Raw genomic sequence first — 14,648 nt, 5'->3', positions numbered from 1 at the left:
GCTAGTGAGAAAAAAATTACACAAAATAAGTTGAGGGTTTTCAAGGGTAATAATTTTGGCAATCCCAGTAACAGTACTTATACATTTTGGGAGTGTGAAAAGGAAGGATTGGAAAGTAGGTTTTTAGTAACTGAAGAATAAATACGTCTCCCTCCTTTAAAAGATCAAGCTCTTTTTAAGATTAAGCTCTTAAAAAGAGCTCTAATGACAAATGCTGGGGCTCTTTCTTTTAAGGCCCCAGGGAAACCCGCTTGTTAAAACTGAGTATTTCTCAGAGTATTGCTCTGTACCAGTTAGGGTTAGTCGGTTGAGAGAGACACAGTCTTTAAACAAGTTAGAGGTTTATTTCTGTTTCACGTACACAGTCTGGAGGAGGCTGGTATGGCAGCTCCACTGCCCTTTGAGTCTCCAGGCTTGCTCATCCTTGGGCTTTACTTCCCGTGTCCACTCTTCTCGGGGCTCCTCCCAATCCAAGGCCCCTGCTGGGGCTACATGAAGTCTCAGTTGCAGAAAAAGAAGTAGGAAAGGCAGAAGAGTAAAAGGGTCCTTCTCAGAGTCAGTTCACTTTACGCATCTCATTACAGAGAAGTGAGTCACGGGACAGTCCCCAGCTCCAAGGATGGCGGGGAAATAGACTCTTTTGTTCCAGGTGACATAAAATAAGATAGTTATCTTTCACTTGGGGAAAATAACCTTTCCAGCTTACTGGGAGAGTTGTAAAATAATTCATTTTGTATAAAAGTAAAAATCAGGGTAATTTCCAGAGGTAGAAGGGAGAATAAACGTTGGGCAAGGTAATGAGTATTCTGTCATTCAGCTCTGAGGAGGCCAGTGGCCTTGCCCTGGGGTGTTTCCAGTAGTGTATTTTATGCAGAATAAAGAAACCCAATAGTGGCATGGTGGTAATGATACCTTAATAATAGAAATGATCCCCAATATTAAATCGTCAGCCATTCATTTGAACAGTAGCACCTGGAACTTTTTGAAAGTTTAGAGTTTAAGAACTTTGCACAACAAATTATCTCATGAGTTTGGTTTTTCCATTGCTGTAATTTTTAATTTGGAATGTCCATGCAATAGCCTTGGCTTTCAATATTTTCCTTACCAGTTCCTTTAATCATACAGAATTAGTTTCTTATGGCTATCTGAAGAGTCTGGATCATTTTGCAGAATCAGTCTGATATGAGTTTTTGGCCTTCTCTTCCAAAAGAACATCTCTTTGGAAGCCTTTTGGCTACCATGGGAATCGGGGATCTTGTGTCTCTGCTTCCTTGGTGCAGCGGATACAACCATGATTGCCAGATTTGGGCATTATAAACTTCACGGAGAAGCTTTTGCTTGCCAACAGTAAACCATAATAACAGTGTTGGACTGTATCAAGTTAGAGTTGTTTTGACTACATACCGATTTAATGTGCTAAAAATATTCCTCCAGTTAAAGAAAAGACAATAAATCAATACCTGTGTTTGGTATACATGGTATTGTGAGTGGAAATGAGTTTTAGGAGTCTGAACTTGATTTGGGAATGAGAAGTTGTGAACTCTAATTTGAGTCATTGATATTCTGAGACCAAGGACCTCAGTCTTCTCTTTAAATTCAGCCCATTCAAAACTTTTAGTATATAACCACGAGCTTTTACTTTTTTTTTTTTTTTTTTACAAAGGTTACTTTTCTGTAAGCATTGTAGACATTTATGATCTAGTAAGAATTGAACTAAAAAAAAAATAAGTGCTTATAAAACTACTTCTAGCAGTCAAAGAATTAATCACTGAAAATTAGATATTAGAGCAGGATTTAAAGAAATGAAATCAAACCAATACAATAAATCACATTCCTTAAATTATGCTATTGAATTAGAGATTGAAGTATCTGCTTTATAGTCCCATGATAAAGCACTATGCTACACACTTTATTATCTCTGTTTTATTTGAGCTGGCCTAGAAAAAGCAGAGAGAAGGGAAAAAATTAAGCCACTTGCTCATAAAGCAGGTTTCAAAAGACAACAGATTCTCTTTAGAGAGAGAAGCAAGACAAGAGGGGAGAAGTCAGTTCTATGGGACAAACATTTAGTTGTAATCTCTTATTTTAATCTTGTAGAGAATGTCTGAATGTATCCAGATCTCATTTGCTGTCTGTAGAATTGGCATTTACACGGTAAGCAATGTATATTTTTTCGGTACCAAGTATCATGAAAATATAAATGAAGGACCGAGCCCTGGAGAGTGTATGGAGCTATGGGAATTGTCCTCCTCTGCTGGTGGGAGTGTACATTTATACAGCCACTTTGGAAAACAATAAAGTTGAGTACCAGAAAGTTCTATGACCCGAGCAAATCTACTCCTAGGTGTGTACTTCAGAGAAATTGTTGTGTAATTATAAGAAGACCTGTGCAGGGAAAGTTCCAGCAGAAGTATTCATAAAAGGAAAATATTAGAAATAATGCAAATGTCCATCAGTAATAGATTGGATTAATAAATTGTGGCATTTTAATTAATTTCATAGGCTACCATATAGCAGCAAACATTATAAACTAAAAGTAATCTATATGAACTACAGCTATAATACACAGTGGTTACATTTTACAAATATAATGTTGATTAAAGAACAAATCACAGGAAAATACATGCAGTATGATTTGATTTCTACAAAGTTTGAAAACGGCAACACTAAGCAATACATTGTTTTAAGGTTACATAAGTAGACAGATAAATTATAAAGAAATGTAAAAATTCAGATGTCGTTACCTCTAGGGCAGTAGTTCTCTACGGGGGACGATTTTGCCCTCCAGGGGCTATGTGGCAATGGCTGGAGACGTTTCTGGTTGCTTCTCCTGAGGGTGGTGGTGGCATGCTACTGGCGTCCACTGGGCGGAGGCCAGGGTGTTGCTAAACATCCAGCAATAAATACACTGGGTAAGCACTTAGTAGTTATCTGGCCCAGAATGTCAGCAGGGCTGAGGCTGAGAAATTCTGCTCTAGGAAAGGGGAGGCGAGGAAAAGGCTTTAAAAGTTTTAGTGATGTTCTGCTTCTTAACTTGAATGGTGGGCACGTGGTGTTGGCTTTATAGTTACTCTTTAAACAACATATTTGCTTCATTTACTTTTTTGTATGTATGATATACTTCACAACACAACAATATAGAAAATGTTAGTGTGTTTTGGAATTTTTTTTCTTTTTTTACATGAGTCTGTCAGTTGACTCCAGTGCCATAAGCCAGCCCATTTCGTAATTCAGAAATATAGGGGTGTGTCTATGTAGATGACCATTAAGGAACTTTTCTAATGTAAAGACTCAGTGACAAAGTATCTTGACTTTTTCCCTTTGAAGGCCTAGGGAGGGGATTCTGAGAGTGAACAGGAAATGGAATGATGTTTACTTTTGAAGACCAAATTATTTTCTGTGGAAGGGTTTAAAAAGACTTAAGGTGATTTTGTTTCTCATCCACCTTGCACAGAGGAGTGTGAATATGTGTGCACAAGAAGTTTAAGGAAATTGTTTAGAATGAATGGAGCAAGAGCTCTGAGTAACGGATATGACCACAGACTGCCTAGCTGTGCTTGTCCTTGTATCTTCCACAGCATCTGGCACACGGTAGGTGCTCAGTAGCCATCTGTTCAGTTACATTGGTGTGAACACCGTTTTCAGTTTTGCCTTAGTTTGAACTTAAAAAAAGCACATTTTCTTTATTCCTTTTCTCACTTGTGTTAGCTGCTTGTCTCAGCTGAGTATCTTTTTATGTATTTTAAGTTTTCCCTCAAGATGCTGGATTTTGTATATGATATTTGCCATCTCAAAACAAAATTGGGTGATATTTATCCCCAGTTAGATGAATAGATTACTTGGGGCTAGACGTGTTTTCTGTTGTTTATCTGAAGTTACTTTGTTAGTATTTTTGTTGTTGTTGTTGATGGGGGGGGGGTCCTCTGGGAAGCAAATGCCAAATTGGAATTAGGAGTGCCGGAGAAAAATTAGAGAAATGTCAGTGAAGGATGAGGAGGAGGGAACAGGAGGGAGTAGGGAGAGCCTTCAGACCATGCTGCGTGTCCGAGTCCTGTGGAAGGAGAGCGGGAAGGAGGACGACCAGGGAGGAGGAGCTTTACACTGCAGTGCGGTTCCGCGGAAGTCTTGCGTGGGCTGGCGGGACCTCCTTGAGCAAAGCTGCCTGTTTGAGGGGCCCCATGATGCGCAGGAAAGGCCCGACTCCAGGACCTCCGAGTGCCCGGGCCCTGGCTGGCAGCAGCCCAGCAGAAGTACCGCCTCAGCACGAACGCCTGCAGCTGTGGCCGCTCGAGGCTGTCGGCCGGCTGTGCTTCTCTAGATGGGAGATCTGAGTGTGGGCACCACGGGGAGTCAGCACAACAGTGTATTTACCACTAGAACCTGAGAACACCGGGACTGTTGATGTCAGGGATGGTGCTTGGTCATCCTCGATTACCTAGCACTTAGCCTGGGCCTGGGATCGTGCAGGTGCTCGTCTCTGCTTATTTAATGAAGAAGCTCTTGCTGTGGACTGATTCCAAGGCAGATGAAAATTGTCCCTAAAGGAGAGCACTGTGGAGAGATTTGTCCTCCTACCCGGAATTCACGTGTCGAAGCCCTAACCTGCAGTGTGATGGTGTTTGGAGATGGGGCCTTTGGGGGGAAATTAGGTTTAGATACAGTCGTGAGGGGGTGGGGTCCTTGTGAGGGGATTAGCCCTTAGAAGAGACATCAGAGGGTTTGCTCTCTCTCTTTCCCTGTGCTGTGAATCAGGAAGGCAGCCTTCCATGAGCCAGGGAAAGAGCTCTTACCAGAACCCGACTGTGCTGGCACCCTGATCTCGGACTTCTAACTCTAAAACTGTGAGAAATATCTGTCGTTTAAGCCACCCATTCTATCATAATTTGTTATAGCAGCCCAAGCAGACTAAAACAGGGAGGGGAAAAAAAAAATCTTGTGAATTGTAAATAAAGAACATAAACACACATGAAAAACTTAGTAGTACCCGTCGAAAAGAAACGCTAAGTTTTAAGTAAAACAAAGTAGAGGAGGAAACTAAAGATTATGGGTGAATGTCTGAGATGATGGTGATAGGTAGTTGACATGACTTTTATTTCTATATGCCTCTAACATTGCTAAAAAGCAGCTGATTAAGCACTTAACTAAGGAGAGAAAAGCCGTACTTCTTACGTATTTGGGATCCGTAATCTGAAATGAGCCAAGACCAAAATGGAATGTATACAGGACAGACACGCTGAAAACTTCCAAAGTATAAAAGTAAATGTGTTGGGCTTCCCTGGAGGCGCAGTGGTTAAGAATCCGCCTGCCAACGCAGGGGACACGGCTTCGAGCCCTGGTCTGGGAAGATTCCACATGCCACGGAGCAACTAAGCCCGTGCGCCACAACTACTGAGCCTGCGCTGTAGAGCCCACGAGCCACAACTACTGAGCCTGCGTGCCTTAACTGCTGAAGCCTGCACACCTAGAGCCCATGCTCCCCAACAAGAGAAGCCGCCACAATGAGAAGCCTGCGCACCGCAACAAAGAGTAGCCCCTGCTCGCCGCAACTAGAGAAAATCCTGCTCGCAGCAACAAAGACCCAACACAGCCAAAAATAAATAAATAAAATAAAGAAATTTATTAAAAAAAAAAAAAGTAAATGTGTTGTATGCAGGTGAGTGCATACTGAACCTTAAATATTAAACAGTTTAATAAAAACCATTACTCAGAGAAAACAAAGGCTGTCCTTTGCATGACATCTACTTTTCTTTCCAGTGTTTGGAGGGGACAGAACTTTCTCTAGACATCGAAAGGAAATGATGCTTGTTTAGAGTGCCTTAACTCAGGAAGCTGAAGAAAACAAAGCCTACCTCAGTTTTCTAGGCAGGGATCTCAAGGCGTGGGTAGAGAAACTTACGCACTATCAGTGATGGAGTGATAGCCGCTCCCAAACCCAAATGCTAGGACAAATTGAAACAGAGCAAAACAGAAAAAGGTTTTTAGATGAAGCATCTGCTCTGAGGAGATAACTCCCTTTCCTGTGCCATGTAGCACAGGACAGAGTGTGTGTTCTCTCAAATGTGATACCGTGACGTCTTACAAAGAGGTAATTTAGTTTTTGAAACAAAAGAAGACCTGTTATGTGAATCTAGACTATTTTGGGTATTAAACAACATTCACTGGGTTCTGGTCGGGAAGAAGAAGGGGAAGTAAGTCCAGGCCAGGAGTTTACATCACAATTGTGGGTCTATGGTTTTTTTGAAATTCGAGCAATGGCAACAGGCCATACTTGAGAAAGTGATCTTGAAATGAACCTTTGGCAGTCAGGTGTGGATTAACTCTAGGCTAGAGGGCATGCTAGGGCATAGTTTAGGACTTCCCTTTGGAATGTCAGGGTAAATGCCCTCAAAGGGACTTGCAGTTGTTCCCAGACGTCTCTGAGTTGGGAACTGTTACTGTTATCAGAGCCAGAGCACCGTGGTGGACAACCAGCTGGTGGTGGCTAGAAGCGGGGTGAGGGTTGGAGTGGTCATTTGAGCATCTGGCCACCTTCCTTGTTGGAGTGCGAACCCCTTTGGTCAAAACTGAAAGCTCGGAGGCCGAGATGAATGAAGCCGGGCCCGTTAATCTTGCCTCCTCCAGGATGGTCCTGTTTGAAGCACACGGACCCTGTGGGCTGATTGTTGCCTCTCCGTACCCAACCCCTGTGTGAACTAAAATTCAATCTAGTGATGAATGAGATTTGAACTAAATAATAGCAGTAAAATATTGTGTGTGGCTAGTGATTTTGGTTAATAATAAGAGCTTTAAAAACTCTTTAAATTCTTCTTTTGACTTTGCAGAAAAATGCTGTTTTACTAGCAGAGAAAACATACATCCTATAGAACAATAACAGCGTTTGTGAAAATGGCATGTAGATTCATCCTGAGATACAGAGGCATGCAGTGGTGGGTAGTGATTATCCTTTTATCTAGCTGTAACATTTGCTTGTACCTGCCACACAATGCTCATATTCAACTTCTATGACTTTTTTTTTTAAGGAGGGGGCAGGGAGGGCTACCTATTAGAATAAATGGCACAACAGTTGTATATCATTATTAATAATACTATTAGTAATATTGTATATTATTAAAACTTATTTTAATCTAGCTCTTTAAGTCTGAACAAATCCTGCCCTAAACTTTGAGTTTTTACAACATATATTGCTACTTGTAAGGACACTGTATTTGTTTCCTTTTGCTGCTGAGACAAATTACCACAAATTTAGTAGCTTAAAGCAACATATATTTATTCTCTTATCATTCTGAAGGTCAGAAGTCAAGTGGGTCTCGCTGGGCTAAAACCAAGATGTTGGCAGGGCTGCGTTCTTTCTGGAGGCTCTAGAGGACAGTCTGATCCTTACCTTTGGCGGCTGCCTGTACTCCTTTGCTCTTGGCCCCCTTCTAGCAGTGGCATCACTTCAGCTTCTCCATTTGTCACATCTCTGTTTCTGTTATCACATCTTCTCTAACACGTCTAATAATCCTCTCTCTCTCTTTATAAGGACCCTAGTGATTAAATTGGGCACACCTGGACAATCCAGGCCAACCTTCCCATTCCCATCTCAAGATCCTTAACTTAATCACACCTGTGACGCCCCCTTCTTGCCACGTAAGGTAACATAGTCATGGGTTTTGAGGATTAGGGCATGGACATCTCATGCAGGAGGGGAAGGGAAGCAGCGTGCTGTGTACCACAGGCACGAAAGAAGAAAGTATAGAGGACGCAGTAAAATCTGTCGTCATTCCTGGAGGGAAAGGAAATCAAGGTAGGCAAGTCCTGATGCCGGGTTTAGGATGTTATTGTCAGTAAAACACCAAGGTTAAATATGTGTCAGACAGACTGGCAGTCCCGCCTATGGGCTCTGCAAGTCTTTGCTCTGGGAACAAACAAAAGAGCAGCTTTAATACATGACCATGTGGAGAGGAGTGGTGTTGACTGTCCCTGTTTTTTGTGCTCCTTGAAGGCTCCAGCTTAAATATTTATTGTAAATTGTGTGGGATGCTGAGATGTCTGCAGTCCTAATAAAGAAATGAAAAGCTCCAAGACAAAGGGAGGCACACGTTAATTGAAGAAATTCAGCACAATTGGAGACCTTAATGGAATGCAAATGAATTAAGTTATTGGTTTGGCTGTTTTAATGAAGATCAAAGTAACAGTGGCTTAAACAGAGTTAAGTTTCTATTTCATATCAGATTCTAAGCTGGTAGTCAGTTTGGAATCTAGCCCTTTGCTCCATGAGTCCTTTAGGGACTCGGGCACCTTCTAGCATGTTCTTCCTTTGCCTAGTTTATTCTGCTCCTGTGCAGGTTGAAGACAGCTCACCACTCCCGTGTCTGTTAGTTGTTCGGGAAAGAGGAACGGAGGCCAGCAGTTCCCTTTCTGGATGTGACCTGGAAGTTCTACACACTTCCCCTCACCTCCCAAGTCCCGGAAGTTGAGTCACATGACTGTGTCACTGCAGGAGAGGCTTGGACATGGGGGCTCTGGTGAGGAGCTAAGACTCTGGGGGTTCTGTTCGTAACGGGGAGAAGAGAATGGACATTGGGGGACAATTTGCTGTCTCATGAGGAAATAAGCTAAGGCAAATTGATCTGCGCCTCGGCTTCAGACAGGGCGGTACACCCTGAGGAAGGTGTGGAGGAGAGTCGGCTTTGCCGGTAGCCATTGCCAGTGCACACGGTGAATGAGCACCTAGTGGGGCAACAAGAGTGATCTTGTGTTTGTGACAAGTCCGCCTTCTGGTTGGATGGATAACTGAGGCTTTATGGGCCAAGATCAAATCTAGTATTTTATTTACAAATATCAGCGTATTATATGTACTTTTGTGCACAGACACATGTGGTTAGTGTACATTTGTATTTTGACAATTTTATTTTGAAGGGTGTAAGTGGAAGGTTATATGCTTTATAACCTAGGAGGTGAGAGTTGATGATTGCTTGCTTTCTTTAGTAAACAAAATAATGTGCTCAAGTAGAGCAAGAATGTCTGGCTAATGTTGCTAACTTTCCTGGCAGGGGGATTTAAAGTTTGAGGTTTAATGAACTTGTTGAGAGCCACAAATATCCATCCTACTCTCTGTTTATACAGTAAGAGAGTTACACCATGAAATGTGTGAGATTGACAGGAATGCCTTGCTTTTTTTTTTTTTTTTTTTTTTTTAGTCATCTTTTGAAATTGGAGCCCATATAAGAACAAGATAAAATCTGTTTGGTTTAGGTGTTTTATTCTGGGGAATGTAGAATGTATCCTTTCCTCTCACCATCAAGGCTTGTCTGCTGCAGACCTTTGTGACTCCAGCACAGCTCCACTCGGGTGGCCCTTCACGCTGAGTCTGACCCAGACTGACCCCACTCTCTTTCCACCCCAAACCCGCTCATGGCCCCTGCTTCCTTTCTCCGTGACTGGCGCAGCAGCCCATCCAGCGGCCGCGCCAGGAGCTGAACTCAGTCCTCAGCTCTCCCCGGCCTCATCATCTTATTGGTCCCCAGGGTTGGACCTCTCCCATCCTAGTCATCTCTCCTCTTTGCTGCCATTACCCAGGTTCTAGCACCACCATTTTTTGCCTGGAAAACCCTAACGGTCTCCTCCTAGCTGGTCATCCCTTTCCAATCTTGCCCCCTCTCAGTCCACTTCTCCCTTCTGTAATCAGCATAACTGTGAAATGCATATCTGCTTATGCTGTAAACGTCTCAGTAGCCTCCCATTGCTCTTAAGTTAAAGCCCAGAATCCTTAACAAAGTTTATAAGGTGCCCTGCATGCGTTGGCTCTGCTTGTCCATTTAGCCTTCTCTCTCTAGCTCCTCTTCCACCTCCAGCATTGTGTATTCCAGGCATACTCATCTGTCTTCAGCTCTTGGTCTGTTCTCTTTTGTACTTCTAGCACTTTGTACGTGCTATCCTCTCATCCTGGAATGGTGAGCTGTCACCTCTTCTGGGAAGCCCTCCATGACCTCCAATACCTGGATTAAATGTTCTTTCTAAGGTGTCCCTTTCTTTGCACTCTAGAGTCTTTCACCAGCCAAAGTACCTGTATTTCACAGTCTTAGAATTTCCTGTTAATTTCCCTCTAACTGTAAGCTCACCAAGGGCGATGACCCTGTCATTCTGTTTCTCCCTTTACCCTTAGCATCTGATGGCTCTTTACCACCAACATCAGTATTTATCACCCCTGACATTTACTGAGCACTTACTAAGTGTGCTAAGGCCTTTATAGGTGAAATCATTTAATTCTCTACAATCTTGTGAAGAAGGCGCTATTATTATCCTCATTTGATAGAGAGACAACAGGGGCGTAGTGTGCTTAAATGTATTTTCCACATGGTGGAGACAGGATTTGGAGCTAGAATTTGAGTGAATTTATGCTGAATTCTAAACCCTTACCCAACACACTTTACTACCCTCCAGGCAGTAGATGTTCAATATGACTTTGTTGAATTTAGAGTAGTTTCTTAATATTTTCTTTTCTTTTTTTTTTTTGTCCTTTATTCAAAGACATTTCTGAAAGGGCCAGGCCAGTTATTTTGCAGAACGTGTTTCAGTTTAGACCTGTGTAACTGTTCCATCATTATTAGACTCATGTTAAAAAATTTTGGCAGGAATATTATGGAGGTGACATCGTATCCTCATTGCATCTTATTAGGGGTACATGATGCCGATTTATCTTATCATTGGTGATTGATATATTTTTTAAAATTTATAATTAACCTAAATCTGGGGCTGATATTTTCTGGCTTTACCCAGAATTCACAGACTATACCCTATTTAGAGGCTATAGTATCCTTTATGCATTTATGACATAATCTATATTATATCTTTTCATTATAACTTTGTACTGTATTTTGAGGTCAGGCAAAGGACTATCTAAATTCAATATGGCTTGCTGAAGTTTCAGAAATTTTTTTTTTTGACTTGGGATATTTTGATCTAGATGGAGCCTTAGAGAGCGTTTTCCTTCATTTGGGTTACAGTGTTAATAAACAATATAGTCTATTCCAGGTTGTTCTCTTGGTTAGGCTGTTGTGCAGTTGAAAGCAGAGTTAAGAGTTCAGCTTTCAGGGTGTGCTCTGTTTGCTGTAGATGCCCCTTCTCACTCTGCTAGCTGCCTTCACTTTCAAGGCTTAACGGTATGAAATAGTGGCTATAACTGCAAGTCTACTATCACGAGTGGAGAAGAAATTCTAATTATATATTCTCTGTTAACTCAGCTTTATTTATGAAGTATAATATTTCTCATTTCTTGACTGTAGATATCCTGATTTAAAAGGCAACACAAAAAAGAGGCAGTAGAAAATTGACTGGTTACATGGGGATCATTCTTTACAAAGGCCTTTTGGAAAGCTTCGTTTGGTTATTATCAATTGTAGCTGTGTGGTTAGGTGGAGGGGCTCTGTTCTTGATAAACGTGTAGAATCATTTAACTTAGGAACTTAGAATGTTTAATATTTCCCAATATAAATGACATGGTGGTCCTTAACAAGAGTGTGTCTGGTTGATGGAAATTTCCACCCTAGGAAATGCGTATTTTTATGTTGTCTCTTTTCACGGATGGTTGACTTTGTTTTTGTTTTTTTTTTTTAAAGTTTTTTCTGTTTTTCTTCTTCTTCTTTTTTTAATATTTATTTATTTATTTGTCTGTGCTGGGTGTTAGTTGCGGCAGGCGGGATCTTAGTTCCGGCATGTGGGATCTAGTTCCCTGACCAGGGATGGAACCCGGGCCCACTGCATTGGGAGCACGGAGTCTTAACCATTGGACCACCAGGGAAGTCCTGACTTTGATTTCTTGACAAATGTTTAGTGTTTAGTCCTTAGGACTAGTACTTTTGTCTTGATAGGGAAAATAACTTGTTTTTGTCAAGGATTAAAAATTATTTTAGAATGCAGTCACTATCAAGGATATAGTTTACTTATATGCAATATAATTTGGGAACACAATTGTGTTTTAGATTTTAAGCAGAGCAAATAGATTAATATTATGTATATAGAGAAGAATATAATTGACCCTGGTGATCATTTGGTCTTTGCTTTGTAGAACTCAAGTTTATTTAAACATTGACTTAGAATATTATACAAAGTGAATCTGAATGAGAGGCTTTATGCTTGTTGTATATTGGAGAATCAGTCTGTGTCCTCTGTATTCCTTTGAGTTTAGCTAGGGCTCTGGCGGGTAGTTGGTGCTCAATAACTATGCATTAACTGAATAGGTATATGGTTCTTTGGGTTGGGGAGAAGAGAGAGCTTTGTCCAGACTCCAGGAGGCTCAGGCAGCTCTGGCTATAGCACCAATCACACATTTCACAGATTGTGTACTCTGACTTGGAAGGTCCATGAAGGCAGGGAGTCTTACTTGTTTCATTCACTGTTGTACCTCCAGTACCTAGATAAGTGCCTGACATGTTGCAGGCGCTCAGAGAATATTTTTGGAGTGAATGAATGCATGAACAGAGCTCCAATCAGTGGGTTGGAATTGGTAATACCTGCCCCTGGGATACACAAAGACATTCTAAGTGGTGTGCTAGCATTGAGATGATTGTTAAGGAAATCAGTGTCCATCTGTATAAATTCTTCTATCACCCCCGCTTTCACAACTACCCTACTTCCAGTTAAGAGAGAAGCCACTGCTCTCACTTCTGAGTCTTTTCATGGTGCGTTGGCCTCAGATATAAAAACCTGCAGGGCACAAAACAAAGGAAAAATTCAAAATATGGTGTTGAGGAAGTGAACAACTCTATAATGACCAGTTAAGTCATTTTCAGTTCTTCGCTTTCAAGAAAATGGAAGGCAAATACACTCAAATTGTCAGCTGGTCACTAAAAATTACATTGATAAGTCACCATATGATTCTGGGTTCTGACCAGTGGGCGAGGAAGCATGCATTCATCTTATTATTTTATACTCCATGATTAAAATACTACCTTTTCCCTTTAGTCTTTATCTTTTAAAAATTGTGGTTCCTTTTTTTCTGTCATTGCTGTGGAGGTAGAAAAATTTTTTAACAAAATATGCTTCATTATATTTGAATGCTCTCTAGTCTTGTTTTATTTGTTAACAGTGACAATGGTAGGTTAACTGGGACATTTCAACTACCATTCTTCAGCTTTATCTGGTACAGGTTCAGAATGCAAACTACTAGTTATAGTTGGGTTATCACAAAATCGTTAATATTAGAATTTTTTTGTGCTTTTATTTTTTATAAATGCATAATTCACTTTAGCCTATGATTAATGTTTAAAAAAAAACCAAAAAAAAACACAGTGCTGTGCCATTGGTCCTGTAATCTCTGCCTTAACATTTCCCCAGCAATTGTAGGCAACAGTGTGGAAAATTTGCTATATTGTTATCCTGTTTTTCCACCCCATCACATGAATTCAACCTAGAGGAAAAGATAAGCCAGAAGTTTTACTGCCCAATGACTCCCGTTATGTCCATTATGTTCCCAAATGCTACTTTCTGTTGCTGGTGCCGGGCAAGAGGAATTAAAGTGCCTGTTCATTTCGCTGAATTTCATCATCTAATTTCCTGTCTAAACTTTTGATTTGAAAGGATCACAAACTGAATTTTGCGTGTGTGTGTTGGGGGGGGGGAAGTAAGCTAATGTAGAACTTTGATAAAACTTTTAACAGATTTAGAATTTAAAAAATGTTCATTTTAATGAGCTCACATGAAGAGTACAAGAAGGGGCTCTCAGCTTTGCTGGCAGGAGGGAAAGATCAGTATACCATTATTTTACTTATTAGAGATAGGAGAAAATAATTGCTGTCATGGGAAGAAAGAACAAAACCTAGCAATCTAGACATGGAATATGAAATAGGAATATGGTTATTAACGAAGGAATGAAAATAGATTACTGGGGTTTGGTCATGTTTTAGGAAAGAGACAGTTTTTCGGTACTAGTCCTTTGAGAGTCTAAAAATCAATGCCATAAAGGCAGGCAGATTTGTGGATTGCAAAGGCAGGTTCTGATTTAGGCCCTGCTGTTTACTTGAATAATGTTGGGCAAAATATTTTATAATCTGGGCCTTGCTATTCTCTTCTGAAAATGATAAGTTTGAGTGAAATTCTCACTAAAAATCACCCCTAATTCTGCTTCTTGTGAATCCAGCCTCATTTGTAAAGCAGCATCAAAACCAGAAGCTTAGATGGTGGCTTAAATCTTAGGGAAAAAAAAAAAAAAAGGTTGTTGAAGAGAGGCAGGAATATCCATTTAAATTTAGGATTGTGTGTGGGAGATGGATGTTTAATGTATAGAAAGGTTTGTTGGAAAATAGATTTCTTAAATGAAAGAGGTTGAGATAGCAGATCCTGAAACGAAATGGCCCTTAACATGCATGTAAGCTTTCATCTCAGAGTACACATTCTTCTATTGACTTAATGATTTTCAGGGGAGACCTTGTATTGAAAACATGCAATATCATGGATAAATGTAGCACATTAAGTATTAATTTAATTTATTACACTATTAATTTAAACATAGCACATTAACCTCTGGGACACATTAATGTGAAACCTCAATTTGATTGGGAATCCAATTAACTAGATTCTCATTGGAATTTTTGCTTGTTCATTCCTAGATGATAAGAGCAAATGACTTCCTGTTTTCCCTAAAAAGAGGTGGTAGTAATGGTGTGTGT

The 14,648-nt window shown here is 40.6% G+C and overlaps 1 protein-coding gene across 2 annotated transcripts in view; it reads left to right on the top strand.

Moving 5' to 3' along the window:
* Nucleotides 1-14,648, top strand: part of ARL15 (ADP ribosylation factor like GTPase 15) — a 419,067-nt gene that overhangs the window by 32,273 nt on the left and 372,146 nt on the right. Inside the window, exon 2 of one of the 2 annotated variants that reach the window (XM_036848565.1) lies at nt 2,098-2,154. The exons of the other annotated variant lie outside the window; for it this stretch is intronic. Coding sequence (XP_036704460.1) covers nt 2,098-2,154 — 57 coding nt within the window. The remainder of the gene's footprint in view (nt 1-2,097; nt 2,155-14,648) is intronic. 2 annotated transcript variants of the gene reach the window in all.

The sequence above is a fragment of the Balaenoptera musculus genome, chromosome 3 (assembly GCF_009873245.2).
Source record: "Balaenoptera musculus isolate JJ_BM4_2016_0621 chromosome 3, mBalMus1.pri.v3, whole genome shotgun sequence".
Taxonomy (NCBI): Eukaryota; Metazoa; Chordata; class Mammalia; order Artiodactyla; family Balaenopteridae; genus Balaenoptera; species Balaenoptera musculus.
The sequence above is the reverse complement of the archived record's forward strand: the minus strand, read 5'-3'. Positions and strand labels throughout refer to the sequence as shown.